At 50.0% G+C, this 25,232-nt stretch overlaps 10 protein-coding genes across 10 annotated transcripts; 6 read left to right on the forward strand and 4 right to left on the reverse strand.

Moving 5' to 3' along the window:
* Positions 1–145: 145 nt before the first annotated feature.
* On the forward strand, positions 146–1,483 carry ASPWEDRAFT_27397 (uncharacterized protein; the record flags this gene model as incomplete). The annotated part of the gene is made up of 1 exon (XM_040832990.1): positions 146–1,483. The coding sequence occupies one exon, from the start codon at positions 146–148 to the stop codon at positions 1,481–1,483; it is 1,338 nt and encodes a 445-aa protein (XP_040688378.1).
* A 408-nt stretch (positions 1,484–1,891) lies between these two features.
* Positions 1,892–2,785, forward strand: ASPWEDRAFT_110131 (pyrroline-5-carboxylate reductase family protein; the record flags this gene model as incomplete). Its single annotated transcript, XM_040828149.1, has 2 exons — positions 1,892–2,441; positions 2,490–2,785. 2 exons carry the CDS (start codon positions 1,892–1,894, stop codon positions 2,783–2,785), a joined length of 846 nt encoding a protein of 281 aa, XP_040688379.1.
* A 374-nt stretch (positions 2,786–3,159) lies between these two features.
* ASPWEDRAFT_182850 (uncharacterized protein) lies at positions 3,160–5,069 on the reverse strand. The gene has a single exon (XM_040831957.1). The coding sequence runs from the start codon at positions 4,687–4,689 to the stop codon at positions 3,289–3,291; it is 1,401 nt and encodes a 466-aa protein (XP_040688380.1). The 5' UTR covers positions 4,690–5,069; the 3' UTR covers positions 3,160–3,288.
* On the forward strand, positions 5,037–12,922 carry ASPWEDRAFT_27400 (uncharacterized protein; the record flags this gene model as incomplete). The annotated part of the gene is made up of 8 exons (XM_040832991.1): positions 5,037–5,249; positions 5,303–5,556; positions 5,612–5,812; positions 5,893–6,170; positions 6,217–6,464; positions 6,515–6,965; positions 7,016–12,069; positions 12,119–12,922. The coding sequence occupies 8 exons, from the start codon at positions 5,037–5,039 to the stop codon at positions 12,920–12,922; spliced, it is 7,503 nt and encodes a 2,500-aa protein (XP_040688381.1).
* A 242-nt stretch (positions 12,923–13,164) lies between these two features.
* On the reverse strand, positions 13,165–14,601 carry ASPWEDRAFT_171544 (FAD-binding oxidoreductase; the record flags this gene model as incomplete). The annotated part of the gene is made up of 3 exons (XM_040830803.1): positions 13,165–13,958; positions 14,004–14,127; positions 14,176–14,601. 3 exons carry the CDS (start codon positions 14,599–14,601, stop codon positions 13,165–13,167), a joined length of 1,344 nt encoding a protein of 447 aa, XP_040688382.1.
* Positions 14,602–14,848: 247 nt separating this feature from the next.
* ASPWEDRAFT_27402 (uncharacterized protein) lies at positions 14,849–15,461 on the reverse strand (the record flags this gene model as incomplete). The annotated part of the gene is made up of 2 exons (XM_040832992.1): positions 14,849–15,388; positions 15,432–15,461. 2 exons carry the CDS (start codon positions 15,459–15,461, stop codon positions 14,849–14,851), a joined length of 570 nt encoding a protein of 189 aa, XP_040688383.1.
* Positions 15,462–16,150: 689 nt separating this feature from the next.
* On the forward strand, positions 16,151–18,640 carry ASPWEDRAFT_182854 (ferric reductase family protein; the record flags this gene model as incomplete). Its single annotated transcript, XM_040831958.1, has 5 exons — positions 16,151–16,749; positions 16,793–17,109; positions 17,152–17,381; positions 17,426–17,600; positions 17,644–18,640. The coding sequence occupies exons 1-5, from the start codon at positions 16,327–16,329 to the stop codon at positions 18,638–18,640; spliced, it is 2,142 nt and encodes a 713-aa protein (XP_040688384.1). The 5' UTR covers positions 16,151–16,326.
* Positions 18,641–19,186: 546 nt separating this feature from the next.
* On the forward strand, positions 19,187–20,064 carry ASPWEDRAFT_39784 (hydrophobin family protein). The gene is made up of 3 exons (XM_040835182.1): positions 19,187–19,555; positions 19,624–19,703; positions 19,756–20,064. Exons 1-3 carry the CDS (start codon positions 19,258–19,260, stop codon positions 19,810–19,812), a joined length of 435 nt encoding a protein of 144 aa, XP_040688385.1. The 5' UTR covers positions 19,187–19,257; the 3' UTR covers positions 19,813–20,064.
* rglB (polysaccharide lyase family 4 protein) lies at positions 20,008–22,246 on the reverse strand (the record flags this gene model as incomplete). Its single annotated transcript, XM_040838951.1, has 4 exons — positions 21,464–22,246; positions 21,331–21,422; positions 21,270–21,284; positions 20,008–21,228 (listed from the first exon to the last, which is right to left on the reverse strand). Exons 1-4 carry the CDS (start codon positions 22,116–22,118, stop codon positions 20,008–20,010), a joined length of 1,983 nt encoding a protein of 660 aa, XP_040688386.1. The 5' UTR covers positions 22,119–22,246.
* Positions 22,247–23,451: 1,205 nt separating this feature from the next.
* ASPWEDRAFT_171549 (uncharacterized protein) lies at positions 23,452–25,012 on the forward strand (the record flags this gene model as incomplete). Its single annotated transcript, XM_040830804.1, has 3 exons — positions 23,452–23,769; positions 23,813–24,823; positions 24,869–25,012. 3 exons carry the CDS (start codon positions 23,452–23,454, stop codon positions 25,010–25,012), a joined length of 1,473 nt encoding a protein of 490 aa, XP_040688387.1.
* Positions 25,013–25,232: the final 220 nt, after the last annotated feature.

Here is a 25,232-nt window from a genome sequence, read left to right on the forward strand (position 1 = left end):
AGTTATCTGCAGACAAGGATAGATGTGGATACCCCACCAGATACTTAAATTAAGCTTGCGTGTGTTCGTCCTCAGTCCATCATATAAAGCTCTCCTCATCCATCTTCCTCATCCATTCTCAGTCATCCTCAGTCACTCGTTCATCATGTTACCCAAACTCTCCCTCTTTCTAGGCACCCTCCCCCTGGCCCTAGCCACCAAAACACCAACTCCCCAACTCGTCGACTTTGACGATGAAGGCGTCCTGGGCGGCCTCTACCGCCCCCTCAACAACACCCCTCGCTCCAGAATCGGCGTCTACGTGATGCACGCAGAGCAAGACTACACCATGTTCTCTGCCTGCCACGAACTCCCTCTCCGCGGATACACGACCTTCTGCGCAAACAACGAGGCCAGCAAGAGCGGGTACATGTCCGATCTCAACTTCGAAGACATGCTCTCCAACGTCAACGACGGCATGAAGTACCTCCGCAACCTAACTGAGATCGACACGGTGGTGATCTTCGGCCACAGCGGCGGCGGCGCCATGATGGCTGCGTATCAGAATGTCGCCGAGAACGGGGCTAAAGCGTGTCAGGGTGAGGAGAAGATCTACCCGTGCTCGGATGCGATGGATGGACTGGAGCCTGCGGATGGGTTGATTCTGGTGGATGCGAATTACGGGATTGGGACCATGGCTGTGATGAGTTTGAATCCGGCTATTATTGATGAATCGTCTGGGATGAAGCTGAACCAGTCGTTGAATTTGTTCAACCCGGCGAATGGGTTCAATAATAATACCATCTCCAACTACACGGCGGAGTTTAAGAGAAACTTCCAGGAGGGCGTGGTGGCTCGGAATAACCGTGTTCTGCAGCATGCGCAGGACCGTCTGGCTGCCATCGAGGCTGGCAATGGCACCTACAGCGACGACGAGCCATTGACTATCCTCGACACGCTGTACACCGGCTTCAACAACAAGTTCTTCGCCCAGGATACCAGATATCTGCACCACACCACGCACGCCTGGCCATTGCTGCACAAGAACGGCACCACCGTGCAGGTTGTCCCGTCCGTCCGAGTGCCAGCCAACTTTGACAATCTCGCCGCAGACTGGCAGAACGGTGCCTTGAAGACGACCGTCCGTCGGTACCTATCTACGTTTGCCATCCGACTCACCGACGACTTCAACTACCGGGCTGATGGCTTCGACGGGGTGGATCTCGAATCTACGCAGATGGCACCCGCAGCAGCCATCAAGGGCGTCACTGTGCCTTTGTTGACGATGGGCAACACCGGCCACTATGAGTATCTGAATGCGGAGAAGATTCATCTCAATGCGAACAGCAATGATAGTTCGATTGCGTTTGTTGAGGGGGCGCAGCATACTCTTGATACTTGTACTGCTTGTGAGAGCTATCCTGGAGAGTATGGGAATACGCTGGTCACTGCTTACAATCATATTGGGGCGTGGTTGGGGAAGAAGGGTCGGTTTATCCAGTAGTCTATGCTTTCTATGTAGTATCGACTGTATCATAGCATTGTTACTATATATATTTGGTCAGAGGGAGTAACATCTTGACTCATTCTTTATAAACATAGATGTTCCTGATATCTGATATTTTATCTTTCTATCACATACAATTACATATTCTTATTATCCAATGATAATAGTATCTTGCAATAGAGTATAATATCATCCAGAAGCTAGACTAATCAGGAAACCCAATATCGGAGAAAAGTCCGTAGACACGTGATAACCCCACCATCCCACCATCACGTGCACCGGCAGCGTCCAGCTCTCAACCCCGCATCGCAACCGGCCCGGTGTCATTAATGCTTCCTTAAAAGGATTCAAACAGATCAATTCGTCAATTCGACACCAAATACACACTCCATTCACACCAGAACAATGCCATCCCTTCTTGAGAGCAAAATCGCCTTCCTGGGCGGAGGCAACATGGCCTCGGCCATCATCGGCGGCCTCGTGAGCAAAGGCGTCAACAAGCAAAACATCTGCGTCTCCGAGCCCTGGGAAGTGAATCGGGAGAAGATCGCCGCTGTCGGCGTGAACACTACGACTTCCAACGTCGAAGCCGCAGGGGAATCGGATATTGTCATTATCGCGGTGAAGCCGCAGGTTGCCAAGACGGTGTGTGAGGAGTTGGGTGCTGCGTGGGCGGGGCGTGAGTCGCTGCCGGTTGTGGTTAGTATTGCGGCGGGGATCACGCTGGAGAGTCTGCAGGAGTGGTTGAAGACGGGCGATGGGAGGATTGCGCATGTTGTGCGTGTGATGCCCAACACACCGGCGCTGGTTAGTGAGGGTGCTTCGGGGCTGTTCGCCAGCAAGGATGTCACGGGTGAGGAGAAGGAGTTGGTGAATGCGCTGCTGAGCAGTGTGAGCAAGGCGACTGAGTGGGTGGAGAAGGAAGAGCTGCTCGACGTTGTCACTGGGCTGTCTGGTGAGTCTCTATCTTATACGATCCAATTGATGCATACTAACAGTACAGGCTCCGGACCTGCCTACTTCTTCGCCATGGTCGAGCACCTCATCGCCAGTGCAACCGCTCTCGGTCTACCAAAGGAACAAGCCACTCGTCTCGCCGCGCAAACATGTCTCGGAGCAGGCAAGATGCTGGTCGAGTCCTCTGATGACCCGTCCCAGCTGCGCAAAAACGTCACCAGTCCGAACGGAACTACCTTTGCTGCTCTGCAGAGCTTCGAGGCAGAGGGATTCGCTGAAATCGTGAACAAGTCTGTCAAGGCGGCGACGAACCGCTCGGCGGAATTGGGTGGTGCGAAGTAAATGTCATAATGTATTAAACTAAAATCTTTTATCTGATGTCGATGACTCATGATGTTAAAATAATAGAATCCTCTGAATGTTTCAGATCTGATGTTTGTACTGTAGCTGCCATGGCTGCAGATATCATATGATATATCATGAAAAGTAATCCGAAGACTTTAGACGCGTCATGTGCGACTTCATGCGGCCTCATGCGGCCTCATGCGGCCTTCTGCAACCGTCCCTTGCTTGAAACTAAATCTCAGTCAACCTACACACCGCATAACAGACCGATGGATTACAATTTGACGACTCAGGGATGAAAATCTGACGTGAAGAAATACTGCAGAAGACTCCACCTCTTATGTCGGAACGAGCATATGACGGTCAAATATCCCCTTGCCACTATTCCCAAAACTTAAAATGACTATTCTATGGAATGACGGTCAAGAGCTCAGATTATGATTCACCGCAACAACCGTCCCAGATCCATCTCAACCCCTACGTTCAAAAGGGGCTCTCAGCTAAGCCACCCGCTGCATCCACTGCAGCCAGTTCTCGTCTTTCGCCAACAATTCAGAAACCGCAGGAGCAACCCACATCACCACCTCCTGTCCACCGTGCATGCTCGGCAGAATCGCCACGTATCCATCCATGAATGCCGGAAAAGCAAAACGAACCGCCTTGATTGGTCCCAGCTCAGACCCCCATTCGGACTGCCCCTGTGCATCTGCGATCCGTGAAGGGCTGGTGATGAGTAAATCGTGACCCACCCTAGGCAATACCCTGTTGGCTACAGATGGACTGTTGTCGATTGTGCCAGTCAGCTCCCAGATTCGATCTGCTGTCCACCAATTGACTGAAGTCACGATCTTGTGCGCCAGTGCGTACAGAGACACTTCATCGGTTGAATGGAGCTCCGTGGAGGCTGCATCTGCTCTGGAAAGAACAACCGCATTGCCGATATATTCGTCTGGGAGCTGAGGATCCACCCGCCGACGAACATTAACGGTACTCAGTAAGGCACTCGAATCGACGTGTATTCCTGCCTTTTGTCGGGCCAGGGTGGTGTGCTTCCATAAGAGTGCCGAGATGAGGGCATTTTCCGTCATAGTGGGGAGGTCTTTCGAGGGAGGCGCAGCGAAGTTCTTGAGTCGATCGAGTGCCGCTGGTGATATGCGCCAGTGAGACAGTGGAACGAGCTGTTGGAGACGATCGTGATATCCAGAAACGGCACTTTGCAAGACTTCCTGCTGTGTGGACTCGTAACGATTTTTTGAAGCTGGCCGATACGGCGGAAAGTCTGAGAGTGCGCGTCTCGTACGCCCTCCAAACAGGCTTCCTCCATCCAGGGTGTCGGGAGACAGTCGTTGGCTACAGAGAGCAAGGAGGCCCTTAGACTCGGCATCGACGTGCTTGGCCCATGTCTGGCAGAATGTCCCGAGAGCTTGGGCATCCATAACAGCATGATGGCCATTGAATGCGACCACGACTCCACCCGTGATGAAGGTGGCTTGCACCGTCAGGACTGGGGTTCTGTTCGAGTGGCCGCGAGGCTCAGGCACAAAACGAGACACCGTCATTTCGGCAAAAGGAAAGTCACGAGCAGCGAGAGCGTCGAATTCAACTTCAGGAACATCCTTTTCGTAGAACCAGACGCCGGAATTCTCCTCATATTCTAGCTGAATTGTGTCTCTATCCTCGCACTCGGGGACAACGTTGGCCGCTAAGAAGCCAATCTCGTCAATGGTATGAGCGAGGCCGACTTGAAGATTCCGCAAGATGGTCGGCCGATGGCTTTTCCAGTCGACCTGAAAGATGCATATCATGGGGAAAATGACCCGCACCATATACTGGTCCAACGGAGTGACTTTGGCAAAGCCGCCGGGGATGGGGATTGTCGGGCGCACAAGTGCTCGTTGCATCGTTATTTGTAGATATGAGATATGGTTTTAGATTGAAAGAAGGAAAGGTATAATATTGTTAACATGGGAGAAGGAACCATGGTGTATTCATGTCTATATCAATTGTTAAGTGTGAGGGAGCGGTGTATGGGCGGCATATCCGTCATATGCATCCTGAACTCATATTAAAGTTACAAGGGATCATCAACGCAGAAGGCATTGGTTATTACGTGGCGATTGGTTCGGTTGCATGAAGTGACGCAACGCAGCATAGAGATCAGTGGACAAGGACGGACGAAAACTTACTTCAAGGCAGTTGTTTCCCTTTTTTTCCAACATTAACCAACTTTCTGACCAATAACACCAATATGCCAATCCCAACGCCTCATACACCACCGGGTAGTGATGCCCCAGAACCGATTGCTATAATTGGACTGTCATGTCGCTATTCCGGCATAGCTGACACTCCCGATGGACTGTGGCAGATGCTCTCTAAGGGCATGACCAGTTGGTCTCGAAATGCCCGCAACCGCTTCAATTTAGACGCGTTCTGGCATCCCAAAGGGGAGCTGGCGGGTTCGGTAAGAACATTCACATTCCTTTCTCGCATAATCTAACATTGTCGTCTGTATAGTTTAACCCCAGCGGACTCCACCTTCTGAACCAAAATCCGGCGGCGTTTGACAATGGCTTCTTCAGCATCAACGGGGCTGAAGCCAAAGCTATCGATCCCCAGCAACGGCTATTGCTCGAAGTAGCATATGAAGCAATTGAGAACGCTGGAATCCCACTGGAGCAGCTGGAAGGCTCCCAGACCGGCGTGTACTGTGCAAACTCTTATCAAGATTATGATCAGATTCTTGGTCGGGACCCAGAAGTATCTGCAAGGTAGATCGCCCAGTATTTTTTTTGGATTCCGCCAGCTGATTGGCATCTTTCATAGCTACCGCTTTACGGGAACAGGCTCGTCGATATTGGCGAATCGAATCTCATATGTGTTTGACCTACGCGGACCAAGTATCAGCATCGACACCGCTTGCTCGAGCACTCTGGTTGCAATCCACGAGGCCTGTCGTGCCCTGCGCATGGGAGACATGGAGCAGGTGATTGTCGGCGGCGTCAACATGATTATGGACCCGGATAAGTCCGCTGTTCAGTCCTCCATGCAGTACCGACACCTTCCATATGATAGAGTCTGGAGAACAACACTAACAATGACTGTAGATTTCTCTCCCCAGACGGCCGGTGTTATTCATTTGATTCCCGTGCAAATGGGTATGGGCGAGGTGAGGGGGTGGCAGTGATCTTTCTAAAGCCACTGAGTGCTGCACTTCGAGATGGAGACGCTGTGCGAGCCGTGATCCGTGGGACATCTATTGTATCCGATGGTAGAACCCAAGGAATTACCATGCCGTCTGGAGAATCTCAGCTGGCCACCATCCAGAAGGCCTATCAGTATGCAAGACTCGACCCCAGCGAGACACTATATGTAGAGACACACGGTAAGGATCACGCGACCAGTCAAGACACGATTCTAATTATAGGCAGGAACCGGCACAAAGGCTGGCGATAAAGCAGAAGTCACGGCCGTTGCCAATACATTTTGCAAGAATAGACGGGATCGCCAGAAGGTATTCATTGGGAGCATCAAATCCAACATTGGCCACACCGAGAATGCATCTGGACTGGCCGCCATGGTCAAAGCAGTGCTCATCCTCGAGAATGGTATTATTCCCCCAAACCCGACGTTCAGCCAAGCGAACGAAGAGCTTGCCTTGGATGAATGTGGTATCCAGGTAGGGCTTTCCCAATGCTGTGGTATTTATCTGTCTGACAAAGCCTCTAGGTCCCAACGCAGTGTACCCCATGGCCAAAGGATATTGTGCGCCGGGCTTCCGTGAACGGTACTGGTTACGGCGGGACAAACGCGCATGTTATACTGGAAAGACCGTCGAGTGTATCACCAGTTGAGACACAGCTACTAGGACAGTGCAGCCAGACGATCGAGACACAGCGACCGTACACCTTTGTGTTAACACATAAGCACGATGGAGGTTTGAGCAAATGGGCTCGGAAGCTGAAGCGGCATGTCTTGGGATCAACCCAGCATCCTGAAACGCTGACGCTCGAAAAGCTGGCATTTACGCTGGGAAGCCGACGATCCCATTTCTCATACAGAGCAGCCATCACTGCGTCGAAATGGAACGAGCTCTTGGATGGTCTAGACCGACTTGCGAGCGGCATGGACCAGGCCACAAAACATGTCGGGCGACCTCGAATCTGTTTGGCATTTACCGGTACGATACCATACACAACAGCCCAAGTTAACTAAGCTAACATTAGAAAGGCCAAGGAGCTCAGTGGGCAGGTATGGGCCGTGAGCTGCTCGCAATATACCCTGTCTTTGCTCGTTCTATGCTGGCAGCTGAAGAGGAATTCATCTCGCTTGGTGCAAACTGGAGTTTGCTATCAGAAGTTACAAAAACAGACAAAGAATCCTTCATTAATGAGGCTCGATTGGCACAGCCTTGCTGCACAGCTATTCAAATTGCACTTGTTGATCTGCTGGAATCATGGGGCGTGAAGCCGTCCACTGTGTGTGGTCATTCGAGTGGGGAGATCGCCGCTGCGTACGCAGCTGGTATTCTCACGGCTAAAGATGCGTTGCGAGTGGCATACTGTCGAGGATATGCAATTAGAAGACTGAAGGAAGTTCACTCTGGTCTTCATGGCAGTATGATGGCTGTAGGGCTATCAGAAGCTGCAGTCGAACAGCATATTCATGAATTTGCGGGACAGGTCGTTGTTGCATGTATCAATAGCCCATCTAGCGTCACCCTATCTGGTGATCGAGAGGCCATGGAAAAGGTACAAAAGAGCCTTCAGCAGCAGCGAGTTTTCAATCGGATGTTGGCCGTAGATGTCGCGTACCATTCCCACCATATGGGCCACGTTCGCCAAACATATCTCTCATCTCTTACGGGAATCCACGCGAAGACATCTAGTGAAACACTAATGATATCATCCGTGACTGGTCACCTTGTCGATGGGAAGGAGTTGGGTCCGGAATACTGGGTGCAGAATCTGTTGTCTCCAGTTCGCTTTTCCGACGCCGTCGTTGCAGCACTTAAAACAAGCAGGAATGCAATGATGACAGCTGCACCACCAGTCGTCATAGAAGTTGGACCGCATGGTGCTCTTCGTGGCCCCGTCTTGCAGATATTCAAGTCTTCTGCAGCTGGAAATCCAACCAACTACCTATCCGTCCTGACACGGAACGAAGACGCTGCAAGGTCTGTCATAAATTTCGCAGGAAGCCTGTTCATTCGAGGCGTACCTATACAGTTCAACGCTGTGAATCACCCAGGCGACCGACAATCCACGCAGGTGCTTACGAGCTTGCCTCCATACCAGTGGAATCACGATACGCTACACTGGCAGGAATCCCGACGAAGTGCCGGGTATCGATTCCGCCAGTTTCCCAGGCATGAGTTACTGGGAACACCTGTTCTCGACAACATTGATGCAGAGCCAACATGGAGAAACTACCTTCGCCTTTCGGAGCTGCCGTGGTTAAATGGGCATTGCATCAGTGGACAGATCGTGTTTCCAGCAGCAGGCCACATCACCATGGTCATAGAAGCCCTTCGACAGCAGTGTCTGATTGCCGGTGATACACCATGGAGGAATACTCACATACAATTCCGTGATATTATAATCGGGCGCCCGCTGCTAATCACTGAGGGAAACACCTTGGGCACAGAGACGTTCATTCAGCTCCGTCCTTACACATATACCACACACGAGCCATCCACATCCTGGAAGGAGTTTCGCGTTTTTTCAACATCTGCAGAGGGGAAATCGACTGAGCATTGCAGAGGCTTGGTAATGACCAGAGAGACACGCAAGTCCCAATTGAAACAAGTGGCAAGTGATGAGGGACCCAGATACCGGACACTAGACCCGAAGAATTTCTACAAGGAACTGCACTCGTTGGGGAATGAATATTCCGGGCTCTTCACTAACCTGTCTGAGATAGAGGCACGTCCCTGGGAATCTCGATGTCAATTTCCCATTCCAGATGTCGCGGCTTGTATGCCTGCTGGATACTGCCAAAAGCACACTCTCCATCCAGCAACACTCGAGGCCTGCTTTCAAAGTATCTTTCCCGCACTCAAGATGGGGGGCGAGTTGAAGGATCCAGTTGTACTTACTGCAATTGAAGAACTCAATGTATCTTCAGACTTCGCAACCGACCCGGGAACATATCTTTGCGTGGAAGCTCAAAATCGCCGCTTCGGAGCCATGAAGTATTCAGGGACGTTGCAAGTAATTAATCCCGAGGACCATGAATCACAGCCATGCTTGGAGGCAAAAGGCGTTGTTTTCACTGCGATAAGGCAAAGTCGAAGTAACCCTACGAATGAAAAATCATCTGGTCTATGCCATCGTCTGGAATGGGGCTTAGATCTGTCTTGTTCTTCTCCAACAAGTATTGTTGACCACTGCAAACTCGGTGTTTCACAATTTGGTCCGCTGCATTTGAGAAAGAATTGTGATCCGCTGTGTTTGAGTTGGATTCATCAGACGTTAGCCGATCTCTCACCAACCGAAGAGCAAAAGATCTCCGGTCATCTGAGACTCTTCCTCGACTGGCTCCACTCCAACGCACCCAAAGAGCCCCCTTCACTAGACAAAGGCTTCGAGGAACACGTAAAAGGCGTCGGCGCAGCAGGCCAACTCGTTGCCCAGGTGGGCCCTCACCTTCGCAGTATTCTTCTCGGAGAGGTCGATCCTCTATCGATTTTATTGCAGAACGATCTGCTGTACAATCTATACTTCGATGATGATACGCTAAACCGATGCCATGTTCAGCTGATCAACTACATTAAGCTTGCTCAGTTTAAGAACCCAGAAATCCGGATTCTTGAGGTTGGTGGCGGTACCGGGAGTCTTGCCATTCCTTTATTGGAGGCTCTCCTTGGAAATGATGATGCTCGATTGGGCAAGTATGTCTTCACAGACATCTCGACTGGATTTCTGTCAAACACACAATCCAAGCTGGACAGATACCAGCCGTTCGTGGAATTCAAAAAATTTGACATGGAAATCTCTGCAGAGAAGCAGGGCTTCGAGATTGGATCGTTTGACTTCATCGTGGCGTCCAATGTTGTCCATGTTACTCACAGCTTGACCCAAACTCTGACAAACCTGCGTGGCCTTCTAAAGCCTGGCGGCCAGCTGGCTTATGTGGAAATCACAGAGCCTTCCTTGCGTTGGACTATGCTTGGCGGCCCTCTCCCTGGCTGGTGGCTTGGGGCAGAGGAGGGTCGAGTGAGCTCACCACTGTTGAGTGCTGCAAAATGGGACCATGTCTTGAAAGCAAGTGGGTTCTCTGGGGTATCGCTGGAGATGAAAGATTATGATTCGGAAGAGGACCACGAGCTGAGTGTGATTATCACTACCTCCACGTCAACACCAGAGCCATTGGAGCCATCGCCTGTGGAGAGTGTGTCGATTGTCGTAAGCCCTGGGAATTACCGTGTTTCCCAGCAATTGGTCCAACAGATGAATTCTCAGGACATTTCTGCTTCTGCATCTTCTTTGATGGATACCGTGCCGGGCAATCGTACCTTCATCATGCTAGTGGAAACAATAAGTTGTGGATTCTTGGCTTCGCTATCGCAGGAGGAATGGAATAGGGTCCGGGAAATTTTGTGTCAAGCAAAAGCTGTCCTCTGGGTCACACGAGGCGGCACCGTCGAATGCTCCGACCCTCGACACGCCCTTATTACTGGAATTGCGCGGAGTGTGCGCAGTGAAGATGATCAGCGCAATGTCTTCACCATTGACCTCGATCCCGCCGTGACTTTGGAGTTTGAGATTGCAAATGGAATCCATAAGATGTATGAGTATACCCTGGGTCACGGCCCTTCCCTGTCAGCAGAATCTGAGTTTGAGTTTGCATTACGAGGAGGGAATGTCATGATCCCTCGGTTAATGGTGGACCATGAAAAAAACCAGTACATCAAGGATATGGTTTCCGATTATCACCCACAGTGGAAACTCGATGTTGCACCGAGCCGTTGTCTTCAGTTGCAAATTCAGACACCTGGTCTACTGGACACTTTGTACTGGGCTGATAGTTCGGCTCATACAGCTTCCGTCAAGCCACATGAAGTTCGTGTTGATCTGAAGTATCTGGCTATAAATCACCGAGACGTGATGACAGCAATGGGTCAGCTTGATGGGCACACAACTTTGATCATGGAGGGTAGTGGGACAGTGATTCAAGTTGGTGACGCTGTCCAAGAACAGTTTGCAGTGGGCGATTCGGTTTGTGTCTTTGAGCCGGATGGACTGGCGACAATCAGTAATGTCGATGCCCGACAAGCCTTCCATATTCCACTCACAATGGATCAAACGACTGCCGGAGCTGTTCTTGTAGCCTATGCAACTGCGCTGTATAGCATCCGAGACGCAGCCCATCTGCAATCGGGTGACTCAATTCTTATTCACTCAGGCGCAGGAGCAGTTGGGCAGGCTTCAATTGCCCTTGCGAAATCGTTGGATGCGGGTGCAATCTTTGTGACGGTGGGAAGTGAGGAAAAGAGAAATTTTGTCCGGGAGCGATTTGGAATCCCAGACGAGAATATTTTCTCAAGTCGCGATCTTAACTTTGGCCAAGCAATTGATCACAGAACCCAGGGTCATGGGGTTGATATCGTTTTGAGCTCCTTGACTGGAGATGCGATTCGAGAGAGCTGCAGAGTGCTAGCACCATTTGGTCGATTCGTGGAGATTGGAAAGAAGGACCTGGTCAACAACGGTCGCTTGGAAATGAGATACCTGAAGCAGAATATAACCTTTTCTGTGGTAGACATGGCATTACTCGCGAAAAAGAAGCCGAAAGCATTCCACCAGCTTGCGCAGGATGCACTCGCGATGGCGTCCAACCCCGGTACCCCTGACTTGGGGCCGCTCACTACCAGTCCAATCACGGAGGTAGAAGAAACATTCCGCACCATGCAGACTGGCAAGCACATCGGCAAGTTGGTTCTCGAGCGCAGCCCCGGTATGTCGCTCAGGATTCAGCCAGCCAAGCCACAGCCGGCGGCCCTCCGCCCAGATGGCTCGTATCTCGTGGTTGGAAATGATGACCTTGGCAAGGCAGTAGTACGATTCCTCGCTCGACTAGGGGCAACTCGAATCATCACACTCTGCAGACCCGGGCAGGAAGAACTGGGGGGAAAAGAGTTGGCAGAGGAACTGAGAGAGATGGATGCGAACCTTGAGATCGTTCAGGGCAGCATCATAGATCCACATGTGGTTGAACGTATTCAGAAGCTCGGGGCGGAGTGCCCACTACGGGGAGTGATTCAAGGTCCCACGTATAGACGAGTAAGTGTAGTGTTGGTCCAAGGATAAATCCCCGCTTACAGAGAGATAGGACGGCATGGTTAAAAACACAACATTCGAGATGTGGCGTGACACCATCGAACCCAAGATGGTCGGAACACCGAACCTGGACAAGATAATAGGCTGTGACCTCGACTTTGTGGTTTTGATTTCAAGTCTCACTGCGATCACGGGCGGCTATGCGCAAGGAGGTGATAGTGCAGGCAGTGCATTCCTCGACGCATTTGCCCGTCGGCAGGCAAGCCGAGGGCTTCCAGTCCACAGCATCAACATTGACTTGGAGGCTAGGGAAGGAGTCAGGGCAGAGGCTGAAAAACTGGCCAACTTCCTCGCCGTCCTCCACCATGTGATCCAGCATCCCCAGGCCCCGACTGTGGGCGCAGCTCAAGTTATCTGTGGCGCGAGGCGAATTGACCCCAAATCTGGGACAGAGGAGGCTGCGCGTCAGCGTGCAGACGCAAAATTCTGCCACACCTATGCCAGGACAGACGCCGTTCAGTCAACGACTGGGAAAGAAGGAGCAATGGACGCACAGAGCGAACTGCGAGCAGCAACCAACGCTGCAAAGGCGATCGAGGTGACGCACAAGGCACTTCAACAAAAGGTCGCGCAACTTCTGCTGGTGCCGGAGCGAGATCTTGACGCGAGTCGGTCGGTGGCCAGCTATGGGGTGGACTCGCTCATTTCGGTTGAGCTGCAGAACTGGATCACGGCACAGCTTGGTGGACACGTGCAGACAGTTGAGCTGATGAGTTCGATGGGAATGGTGCAGTTGGCAGAGATGATTGCGCAGAGGTCTCGACTGGTGCCGGCAGGTGTTTTTGCAAAGGAGTGAGGGGAGGTGAGGCAGGGTGTCAGGTGATGCATCTGAATGAAGTAACCAGGAACAATCCACGATGACACATTGAATATTTATTTATCAGATATCCATGACTCATGAAATTAAACAGAGATAATAAAAGCAGCGGCGTGTAACATCTTTCAGTGCCCTCATGTTGAGGATGATGCTATCAAGGGTGTGGAAGCAATAGAGAAGCAACGGTCTGTTTGAGATGTGTATGTAACTAAGAAATACCTCTATAGATTAGCAGTCTTCCTTCCAGCATTCTCAGTAAACCCCCCATGAATCAACCCATATGGATCCCATTTCCTTCTAATCTCCATCAATCGCTCCGTATTCTCCTCTGACCAGTATCGTCCGCGACGCAACCCAACTGTCTCGCCCATATACGTTCCCGCCGTATGAGGTTCAATTGGCATCATGACGCTCCGTAACCATCCTTCACAGCGCTGATCATCTTTCTCGTCCTCCCACATGGCATACAGAGCAAAGTAGTCATCAGAGTGTACACTCAGTGCCATATCAGCCATCTCATCCCGTCGACTGACTTTCCGCATGGATGTCCAAAATGCAATCGACTTTCGATGCGGAAGTGTCAAAAACGCCTCTTCGAGAACGGCAGACACATCGGTGTCATTCTTGAGATATGCATTCTCAGTGCAGTACCTCAAACCCTTGGGCATGCCTTTATCCTGAATACGAAAAGACTTTTCCAGACTCTTTTCCGGTCGACAGCACCATTCTGCAACTGTCCCTGTCGGTCGGGTTTGATGGATTGATTGCAGGACGGTTTTCGCTTCTTCGGGGGTGTTTTTCCAGCTGGTGATATAGATTCCAAAACAGATCTTCTTGCCGTGATACTGCACCACGGCCGTTGACGTTGTATCGCTGTCGATGTTCGGTTGGAGACTCCGAATCCAGTCAAACGCCTCTCTGTATTTCTCTCTGGGGTATACATATCCAGATGTGTGGATTGCTTTTGGATGAGGAGTTGTTTTGAGTTGGAATCGGACGACCAGTCCGGGGAATGCTATTCAATCAGTTATGAATCGCATAGATGACAATGAAAACTCACCAGGTCCGGCCCCTCGCACAGCCCAGAAAAGATCTGGATTGTAGTCCTTGCTGCAGTGGACGAGTTCCCCTTGGGCCGTCACGACATCCGCTCCTTCGATGTACTCACACGCCCATCCCAGCGTCTACATACAATAAGCCACTGACAGCTCCGTGGAATACGATCAACTCACCTCTGTATTCCAGCCCATTCCACCCTGAAGCAAAAACCCACCCATTCCGACACTGGGACAATGTCCAACCGGAAACGTCAATCCATCAACAATCAACCGATCGTACAACGCCTTACTCTCGACGCCCGGAGTCACTGCCACGAGTCCCCGATGAACATCAACGTCAATCTCCTTCCAGTCGTGCAGATCGACTAAAATAACATCATCCTGTACACTCAACACACCGAATGAGTGACCCCCGGAGCGGACGGTGATGCGGCATCGATGTTGTTGGGCGAGACGCGTCGCTGCGATGACATCATCTGCGCTGGTCGCTTTGACGATCGCGAGAGGAAGTCGTGTTGGACGGCGGAAATTGAATGCGTTGTCGATGCGGGCAGATTCGTAAATTGCATTTTCGGGTGAATCGCGCCACGTTATATGCATTTTTCTATTGGGATGTGGTTATCTGGTAAGTTGGTTGGATCAAGGGGGAGGCGAAGATGAGATGCCGAGGATTACCCCGCGTTTTGATTGGGGGCGGAGAATCAATTGATGGTGTTTCTATATCTGTCCATCTTGAGGTGTATAACTTAGTTTGCACTCGTTGTATATATATATATATATATATAATCAAGATAATAAACCATTTGGATGTAGGTTTCAACTGCTCAAAATACATAAATCGACTACCTCAAACCCAACGTACCTTGATTATTCGCAACCAATTAGTGATACGCCGATGATGATACACAATGTCCATGTTCTGGTGTGCAAGTCCATCTGCGTACCAGTAAGTAGGCTCCAGCCTTGCATCAGGCATGAGTTGATAGAAACGGACATCTCGACCATAGGCGATGGCGCCAAAGAGGCTCTCGCTGTATGTTCTTGGCAGGTGTAGCAGGTCTCTCTTCAATTCATCCTCCCAGGTCGCCAATGTATCGAGAGTCATATCGTCCGGGTTGCTCGGTTTCTCTCGAAAGTGGAAATAGAGAAAGTGGGTGTCTGTAAATATACTTTGAGTGAAAACGACCGATGCAGTCAACAACGGCAATCTGGACTCGAGGTCAACCTGCAGTTTGTATTTGGGTGGGACATGAGGAAACTCAGGATCGGGCGAAGTAGGGAAGAATACCTCGAGAATGCTAGTCCAGGCGAGGCATGATTCGTATTTTGATGCATGGGAATGGAGGGTATAGAGCATCTGTGTTGTTTCGGCGCTGTACCTCGGGGTCTGAGATGATTAGCATTATTCATGACTGAACTGGAGGACTTACCGGGTTTCTCATCACTGGAATGTTCGGCATGGTTGATCGTAGATATTCCAATGAAGAGATGGACGAATGCTGGATGAAGAGTTGATGAATGGGCAGAACACTCCTTATATATCTCATCAACAACGGTCTTCTGGAGTCCTGGTGGCGTATGATCTATGAATAGTCCTTTGTGAACGAATAAAGGTTGATGTTTTATATTTCTATAGTCCAACAAAGGGAATCTCTGTACGACTCGAATTGCATGGAACAAAGGAAACCACTTTTATCACCGACAATGCGGCCAAGGACTCTTCAATACATGATGGCTATAAATAGCATTCTGATATGCAGTAGACAACATTATGTATACAAAGATGTTATTTACCTTCCTTTGGCAGGAAGAACTGTACCTCCATCAAGTGTAGACCGAAATAGGCTAGCGTGGTCACGTCGGCTAATCAGCATGGTCTCAGTTAACTGTCCTCATTTTGTCACGTGATGCAATGTCGACTGAGCTCGGGCCAGAATTACCTTGTTTGGTCTCGGATAATGGTAGTTCCACTCTCGGCTGACCAAGATGACCTCACCTGGACCATCACGTGAGTCCACATGAGTCGATCAGATCGAGTCGGTGCGACCGTTGAATGTGATACATGTTTGTGGAAGCCATGACAGGAATATTTTAGATGGATAGAATAGAAGCCTTTATGAGTTAATTAGTATATATTTGTGAATATTCAAAGAGAAGTACTCAGTGGTATGCCAAATCCGCAATAACCGTGATATATTTTACCAAATGCACACTCTAATTAGCAGCCAATGAGAACCGCCCCCTCAATCACGATGATCAGATTAGATCACCAGATAACCTTTCTTTCCCATTCTTCTCCCACTTTCTTTTCTTCCTCCAGCCAAAATGCTCCCATTATGGCTGTTCCTCCTCATCCCCTATGTCTATTCCAGTACTCTTCTCCCTGAGGAGCGCTGCGTGACGGCCGTCTACACAGCCTACAACTACATTTCCTTCACCGGTCTTCCCGCCGAGGGGTTCTGGGAGACGCGATGTCAGAATCCCCTCAAGGTGACTTCCATCTATGCCGCGTCGCAGGTGTACTGTTCTCCGCTGGAACAATTCCACGGCTTGAATCAGTTGGAGTCGTTTTGTCGGGAATTCGGTCATGTGGGATTGTTGCCTCGCGAGCAGCTGACCGACAATCTGACCGATGATGCCGTCGATCGTATGATGGTGGTGGAGTATCGCCAGCTGCCGAAGAAGGAGGCTGTTGATGTTCCGGTTTTGATTTCGAAGGATTATTATGATGTCACGTTTAAAACTATAGTAAGTGCTCTGGTTTATATTATTTGACATACTAATTGGATAGGATATTCTGGATTATGAGCGCTGGACGCAGGAAGCATCGGGATATGCCATCTACGCTTTCTGGACTGTCATTCTGTCTGTTGCAACTCTGCATCGATTCTTTTATCATCATCTTAACATTCGACCACGCTCTTTTGTCCGTTCCATCTATCATTGCATTCAAACGCATCTTCTCGTTCCTGCTCCTCTCTCACATGGTCGAACTTTTCTCTGGTGCACTCTTCCCACGCGCATCGAGGCTATCATCGTCATACTCTACTATATCATCAACACCATCCTCTCCTGCATTTCATATCCAGTCTTTCCAGGGAACCTCTAGTAAGCCATTTCTACTCTTCTCTGACATATCTAACTATTCAGTTGGCCCGAACCATCCGACCAAATCCTGCGATACGCCGCAGACCGCACCGGCATTCTCTCCTTTGCCAATCTCCCTCTAATCTGGCTGTTCGCAGGACGAAACAACATCTTCTGCTGGACGACTGGATGGAGCTTCGCCACGTTTAATATCTTCCACCGCCATGTTTCGCGGGTTGCGACTGTTCAGGCCATTGTGCATACGGTACTCTATCTGGTGATGTTTCTCAAGCGTATGTTATGCCTATTATGTACAGTATGTGTGCTAATTATGTAGGGGGAAATGCGTGGCATAAGATGCAGAAACCGTATCTTCTCTGGGGAACGCTGGCCATGGTGGTGATGATCTTTGTGCTTGTCTTTTCGTTGGATCGTATCCGACGCAGGACGTATGAGTTGTTTCTGTTTGTTCATATTTTCTTTTCTATCATCGCTCTTGTTGGATGTTTCTAGTGAGTCTTTCCATCAACGAAATATAACATCGCTGATAAACAGCCACACCATCATCTTCGAAGCCCACGACTACTGGATCTATCTCTGGCCAACCATCGCCATATGGGTTGTGGATAGACTCCTCCGCCTCATCCGCATTGTCTACTGCAATCTCCACGTCAGAAACACCCGCTCTATCCACCACACCACCAGCATCGCCACATACAACCACGCAGCCGATGTCATCCGCCTTGAAATATCCCCAGCTTCATCTCTTCAACCATCCCCGGGGCAGTATTACTTCCTCTACCAGCCCTTCCGTCTAACAGGCTGGGAAAGCCACCCCTTCACCCTCGGCGCCTGGTCCTACGACTCGAGTTCATCACTCGAACTAGCCCAGAAAACAGTCGACATATCCCATCTCCCTCTCCTGTCTGAATCTTCAGACTCTACACCTGCATCACCAGTCGAGCTCAAACTCATCTTCTGGATCCGCCCCTTTGACGGCTGGACCCGCCACCTCCGCCAACAATGCATACACTCACCCACTCACTCAACCCAATCTACCGTCCTCCTCGAAGGGCCGTACGGCGAGCACTTTCCCATCCACAAATACGAATCCATCCTTCTCATCGCCGGGGGAACGGGTATCGCCGCCGCAGTCCCTTACATACAGGATCACATTCTGCGGTCGGCAATCGACGATTCAGTCATCCGTGATATACACCTCATCTGGACCAGCAGACAAGCAGCGTTCATAAACGAGGTTGCGTCACGAGAGCTGAAGCAGGCGTTGACGCGGTCGGACGTGAGGGCTTCTTTTTACGCCACCAAGCCTAGTGCTGGAGATACAGATACAGAGATGGAAATTAAGCACGGCCGACCGAACCTGCACTCGGTTATCCTCGAGCATGCCCGTTCTGCGCGGTTGAGTGAGTGTTCAGCTGCGGTGATGGTGTGTGGTCCAATGGCGATGGTGGATGAGGCCAGGGAGGCTGTGCATGAGGCGTTGAGAGGGGGGTATTCTGTTTCGTATATTGAGGAGTCGATTGTTTGGTGATATAGATAGAAATGAATACGAGTATAATATACGATACGAAGGGATGTCTGTAAGGGGGTCGAGGGTTAGATTAACGGTGGTCTAAAACATTGATCTTGATCTTATTCAAATTTAGATGGTAGTATAGACGATGGAAGCAGCATAGAGGATGATAAAGTGATTAGTCTGATAATAGTTTATGTAACTGTATCAACTTATATCGAGAATAACTTGTACTCCGTAACCATGAATAGAATATAAACCCCGCACTTTATCCCCGTGCAGCAAGATCTGATATATCACATCCTCGATCCGGGGAAGCTGCAGCAACAGTCTCTATTATGTATTGCATTGAATATCTGTATGTTTATGCACAGATTGAGTTTATTCCTGTCTCACTCTAATCTTCTTCAAACAATAGTTCCTGGCTAGGGATGAGAGGCTGGTACATGAGTATGAAACACGATCAATGATGCAAGGGATTATGTTTCTCGAGGTTGGTGTATAGCAAGATAATAACAGTCGCGATATAAAGAGGATGAATCTGCTGCTTCAATCGCCATCATCAACCACTCATTCTCGTCCATCCAGTCATTCATTCATCCAGTCACTCATTAAAAGATATACACTCCTTCAAAATGAAGTTCTTCACCATCGCCGCTCTCGCCGCCACCGTCGCTGCCCTCCCCAGCCCCCAAGTCAACAACAACGACAGCGTCCGCTTCCCCGTCGGCAACGACGTCGACGTGCACCAGGCCCAGGCCAAATGCGGCGACCAGGCTAAGCTCTCCTGCTGCAACAAAGCCTCGTACTCGGGCGACACCACCGCCGTCAACAACGGTCTGCTCTCTGGTGTCCTGTCCGGTCTGCTCGGGGCTGGCGGCTCCAGCGAGGGCCTCGGCCTGTTCGACCAGTGCAGCGAGCTCAGCGTGACGGGTGAGTTTGAACTGTGGCATCTTGTGCTGGCGACGAGTGTGGTGGCGGCGGTGCTAACGAACAAGTAGCTCTGCTTGGCTTGAACAATCTCGTCAACCAGCAGTGTAAGCAGAATATTGCTTGCTGCCAGAACTCCGAGTCGAATGCTGTAAGCCTTCCCTTATCTGAGTACATCTATACGGTATATCTAACACCGATAGAATGGCGGCCTCATCAACGTTGCCGTGCCCTGCATTGCGCTCGGCTCGATCCTCTAAACTGCACATACGCCTGGACATTTTGGATTTGCTGTATATTGGCATCTCTCGTGTGAGAGGATTACTATCGGATGGGTGATACGCTCTTTCGTCTTTCTTTCTGTATCAATTTTCCCAGGGATTGTGGATAGCACTGTTATATAGTGTGAATAACCATTTTATACTATCTTCTTCAGATATTGTAGAGATTAATGATCAAGACAACTCCAACCTCAACGCATCGTACTGCACATACACCGTAGCAGGTAAAATAGCAGTCTCCGTATCCGTTGCGTTATATGGCAAATGCAGCGTGAGCACATTATCTCCCACTCTCAACCAGTCTGCTGGGAACTGCATTCTCGATCGAACCTGGTAGCAACTCACGGCAGAGCGTACAATACAGCTACTCGACTGGTTGAAGCCAATCAACATCGTCAGTGGCTCGCTCTGTTGGTTGATGTAGCTTTCCAGTGCTAGGTTGTTGTATTCTTCGTCTGGGTTGTAGACGTCTGTATTTCCTGATGCGGTCTTTGCGCCCGCGAGTTGGATGGTGAGCGTTGCTGTATCCTTTTTGCTTAGTTGCTGCTCATCGAGAGAAAAGTTGATCTTCCAGTCATGCGTTGTATCATATTCCACAGCTGGATTATCAGGCGTACGCCCGTATACAGACCAGTGGACAGTGTTAAAGTCCACCGCTGGATCACTATTTCCAATGGTATAATTCACACCATCTGGAAAGTCAGACTGCCAATCATAAGCACCCCAGTAGATAAGATATTCAGGGGGATACAGTGGATGTGTGGTGTCGCGTGTATTGCCGTGTCTGAATTCTCCTGATGATTTATCCGGCACACCGAGACGCCAGACTTCTGTTCCTGCGGACTCGGGTGTCCAGTTCTCATTTATCTGAGTGGTTCTTCCAGCGTCAATGGTAATGCCATCTTTGGTGAAGTCGCCGAATATACCCTCTGCATAGACTGTCAGTCTATACTTTCCTTGTTTGATCCGGTTGATGTGAAAGGTCCCATCTGTGGCGATGTCTGTCCAGTATTGGTGTGAAGAAGCATCGATTGAGTTATCCTGCCAGTACTGTCCGTCTACAGTGAGAATGGCAATTGGATTGACGGCACCGTCAGGCAGGTCGATATGTCCATCTACACTCCCACGCTTGCTAGACGGGATGTACCCAACGACATGTTCAGCGATGGAGTCGTAGAACTCTGCATTCCAGTTCGGATCGGCGTAGGCTTCAGCATCGGATCTTAATTCTTGCAATGTTGCAGACGATGTCTTCCCCCCGTTGAAGACGTAGAACTGTGGACCAAAGGTTCTGTCAAAGCCGTTTGTTATGTTGGGGGTTCCTTCGCCGTGGTGGTTGGAAACTATGTAGTTGTAGACGATGCCGTCGACGGTGAGGTCGGAGTGGAGGGGGCCCTAATCTGTTAGTTTTTATATACATTGGGTGGTAGACGTACCCCGTAGTATGTATCCTGTAGAGTTAGTATATATATCTATGAGAATAAGAATAAGAGTCACCTTTGTGTTCATCACCAGCCACGCCCCGTATGTAGAGCCATTCGAGGTAGATCCATCACCATACAGTCCGTGAACGCTATTCTCACCCCACACTACATAATCAGCTTGATTCCAAACAGGATAAGAAACTCACTATTGGAAAATGTATATTTGGTAAAATACTCCGAAAACTGCGTATAATACGCATCATCAGGTGTATTATTAAACCGCCACGTCGCATCCTGCACCACAACCTCATTCTTAATCGCCTCCTTACTCGGTAATGGCGCAGTCTGCATCTCACTTGACGAGAGATGCGTCCACAGTTCCGTATTCGGGCGGAGGAGAGTCCTGAATTCTTGCAGATTGCGCAGATACGGTGTTGTCTCGTTGTGATATGTCAGCCTGCTGAACATGTGTAGTCCTGTCTCGCCGTCACGAAGAAACCAGTATTGCTGGAACTGCTGACCGGTAGGCGTGTATGTGTCTGTGAGGATCATCCCGCCGTAGTCTGTTCCTGTTGAGTCGGTCCCCTGCACGACAGCCATGCGGGGTGTTGTTGCGCCGGCTGTGTAGAAGCCAGACGGGATGCAGTAGCAGTCGAGGTATGGTCCGATACCAGTTGACCCGGACTGCGGGCCGAGAAGGTCTTGTCCGTCGAGATAGAGATCGATGACTTGGCCGACGCTTTTGTCGAGGATGGCGGTTAGTCGGTCATTGGCGAGGGTGATTGTGTTGTTTGTTTCTGTGAGGGTCACTGCAATTGCAGCCGTGGCCCACAAGGCCGCGCTCACAAGGCTGAGACGCATCTTGTCGTCTAGGGGTTAATCTAAGGAAGTGTGGAACAGGGGAAAGTCCAGCTTCACTTTATATGCATGACTACTAGTCCGGGATTGAATGTCCCGAGATAATTAGGGCTCCATCGTGGTGAGAGAAGACCTGGTATGGTAATGATGCATACATCCATCCATAATGAATACCAGGATGGAGATGATTAATCTGGGGAAATGCGGGGAAATGCGTTGGATTGACGGAGAAATTACGCGACGGTGTGAATTGACCCGAAATGCTGGATTGCGGGGGAACATCACAATTAGACTGATATTGGTCTAAGCAGAATGTAAGTCTTTTTGATCTGTACTTCATGGTCAGACTGAGTGGTAATCTGCATTAGATCCACAGTAATTATCCGCATTCCATGTTTGAATATCCTGATATTTGAAACACTAGGAATAAGAGATATTCAAGCTTTGTGCCGTCTGCAAACAGTCTCACCTATCAGGTAAGAGATATTTCTGCAGCTAGACAGCAGTTCTTCCGTCAGAAAGCATGTACCTTCACAGCCCGATATTGGCAGATGCTTGAATTATCTTGCTCAAATCTTCTGTCTTGCTCTAAGCAGTACTTGGTTCTCTCAATTTTGGTCCTTCATGGCTTGATTGTCTGTGCCATTTTCAGTCAATCATCGGAAGCTAATGGCGTCGAGAGAAGCTTTTAGATACCCCTGCTTTAACTTCATATTTGGACTTAGCATCCGAAAGTTATCAATATCGGCATCAAGCTCCCTATCTCATCGGATTAATTGTCGGTAGCTGGTAATTTCTTACCAAGCAGACATAATTCCTATCCGATTATCATCGTCGCAGCATTTGACTCCGAGTGTATAATGCATTACGGAAGCTTCACACATCCATTGTTCAGAGATCTCAATACCACAACTTCCACATGGGATACATCCAACATAAATCCTATTTCAACACACCCCGCGATGGATAACATCCGAAATCTATGACGGCGGGGGGCTTGCCACCGGAGCACATTCCGACCCCCTATCCGACGGAAGATCCAACAGTCACGGATTCCCACCCGAACTCTCCACTACTACTGTTAATTCATGCTAACCTCGGGCTGGATGGTCTGGGCGATGATTTAATATGTCAATCTGCCTGTCAGAAACGGAATACTGCCGTGGATGAGCCAGTCGTCACGGTCCAGCCATACATGTGCTGTGTAGATGGAATGTGGGCACCCCCTAGTTTTCTCCCCATGGGGTGTCAAGTGGGACCTCAGGCCTGGGGGATTTAAGATGAGGATGTTTCCACTTTAGGAGAGTCAGTTTGAAGATAATCTCTGCACACGAATATGGACAGAGAGGTTATCACAGGGGATTCGACTCCGGTCGACAAATCGTCCAATATGAAAGACAACGGGTCAGAAACATCCATGCACCTAGAACATATACCAACACTCCATGAAGGCTCTGATAGTTCTTCCTGGCCATCCAATCCTCGAGATCCCCGCAATTGGCCAAAATCGAAGAAGAACACCCAGATCATCATGGTTGCCTTCCATTCGATGGTGTCGACCTTTATGGCGGCCGGTATCATCCCGGCTTTTGAGGTTTTCGCAGAGGAATACGGCGTCACCGTCCCGGAAGCGAGTTATCTGACTTCCATCCAGGTGTGTTCGTCACTGAGATCGCAAGAAAGTACTGACCATCTAGATTCTCCTGTTAGGAATCTGCCCCATCTTCTGGAAACCCATCACCTGCGTCTACGGCCGGTATCACGTCCTCATGTTCTCTGTCGTCGGGAGTATGGTCTGCAACATCGGCGGTGCTGTATGCACATCCTACGGCGCCCAGATGGCCACTCGCATCCTCACGGCTATCCTCATTTCCCCTCCCGTCGGCCTAGGTAGTGGTGTGATTACCGAACTCTGCGAGCCAGGCGAACGCGCCCAGAAACTCGGCTGGTGGACGCTGATGATCACGATGGGCACCCCCGGCGGACCGTTCATCATGGGCTTCGTGACGCAACACGCAGGCGTGCAGTGGATCTTCTGGATCTTCACCATCATCAACTTCGCCCAGTTCATCTGCTATCTCATCTTCGGCGACGAAACCATGTATCACGCAGACCACCAGCCCAAAGCCACCACCCCCAGCACAGCCTGGACAAAGCTGATCCCCCGCCGCATCGATCCCCGTCCAATCCAGCTGAAAGAATTCCTCGAGCCGCTCCTCTTCGCCCGGTATCCTCGCGTCTTCATCGCGGCCTGCGCTCACTCCATCGTATTCTGCTACGCCAACATCGCCCTCATCGTCGAAATGCCCATCGTCTTCGGCAAAAAGTTCCACTTCAACCCCCAACAGATCGGTCTGCAGTTCATCGCAATCATCATCGGCTGCGTCCTCGGCGAACAAGTCAGCGGGCCCATGTCGGATTGGTTCTTGAGGACGCTTCACAAACGACGCGGTCACACGTGTCCTGCTGATCGGTTGTGGCTGGCGTATATCGGGTACGCGACTGTGTATGCTGGTCTGCTGACGTGGGGATTTCAGCTGGAAAAGGCAGACAGCTGGAACGTCACGCCGTGTGTTGGGGCTGCGATTGCGAGTTTTGGGAATCAAGTGTTGATGACGATTTTGATTTCGTTCGCGGTGGATAGTTACAAGGAGACGGCGACGCAGGTTGGGCTGTTTATTAATATCTTTCGGCATATTATTGGCTTTGTAAGTCTTCTTTCCTAGATGGAGAGATTCCGCTAATGATTGCAGATTGGGCCATTCTATTTCCCACCCATGTTTGAGACATTGGGTCTGGGAACGGCGGCTGGTGTTATGCTGGCCATTATTGGGGGGTGTGCGTTGATTCCCACGGTTGCGATTCAGTTTGTTGCTTCTCGTAGGAAGTCGGGATGATGCTGTCATATTAAGTGGAAATTTTGGTGACATGAACATATAGAGTGAATATACACATACAATGAGATGTAACGCCTAGTCTATTATCTTGTCCGGAACAATCACATTCAACCTGATTCAATGGTCGATAACCCTGTTATCTATCTGCATAGCCCGTTCACAGCCTCGCTCATCCATGTCACCGAGTCATGTTGACAGGGGGTATGGCTGATCAATCCAG

Source organism: Aspergillus wentii (genome assembly GCF_001890725.1).
Source record: "Aspergillus wentii DTO 134E9 unplaced genomic scaffold ASPWEscaffold_4, whole genome shotgun sequence".
In the NCBI taxonomy this organism is placed as follows: domain Eukaryota; kingdom Fungi; phylum Ascomycota; class Eurotiomycetes; order Eurotiales; family Aspergillaceae; genus Aspergillus; species Aspergillus wentii.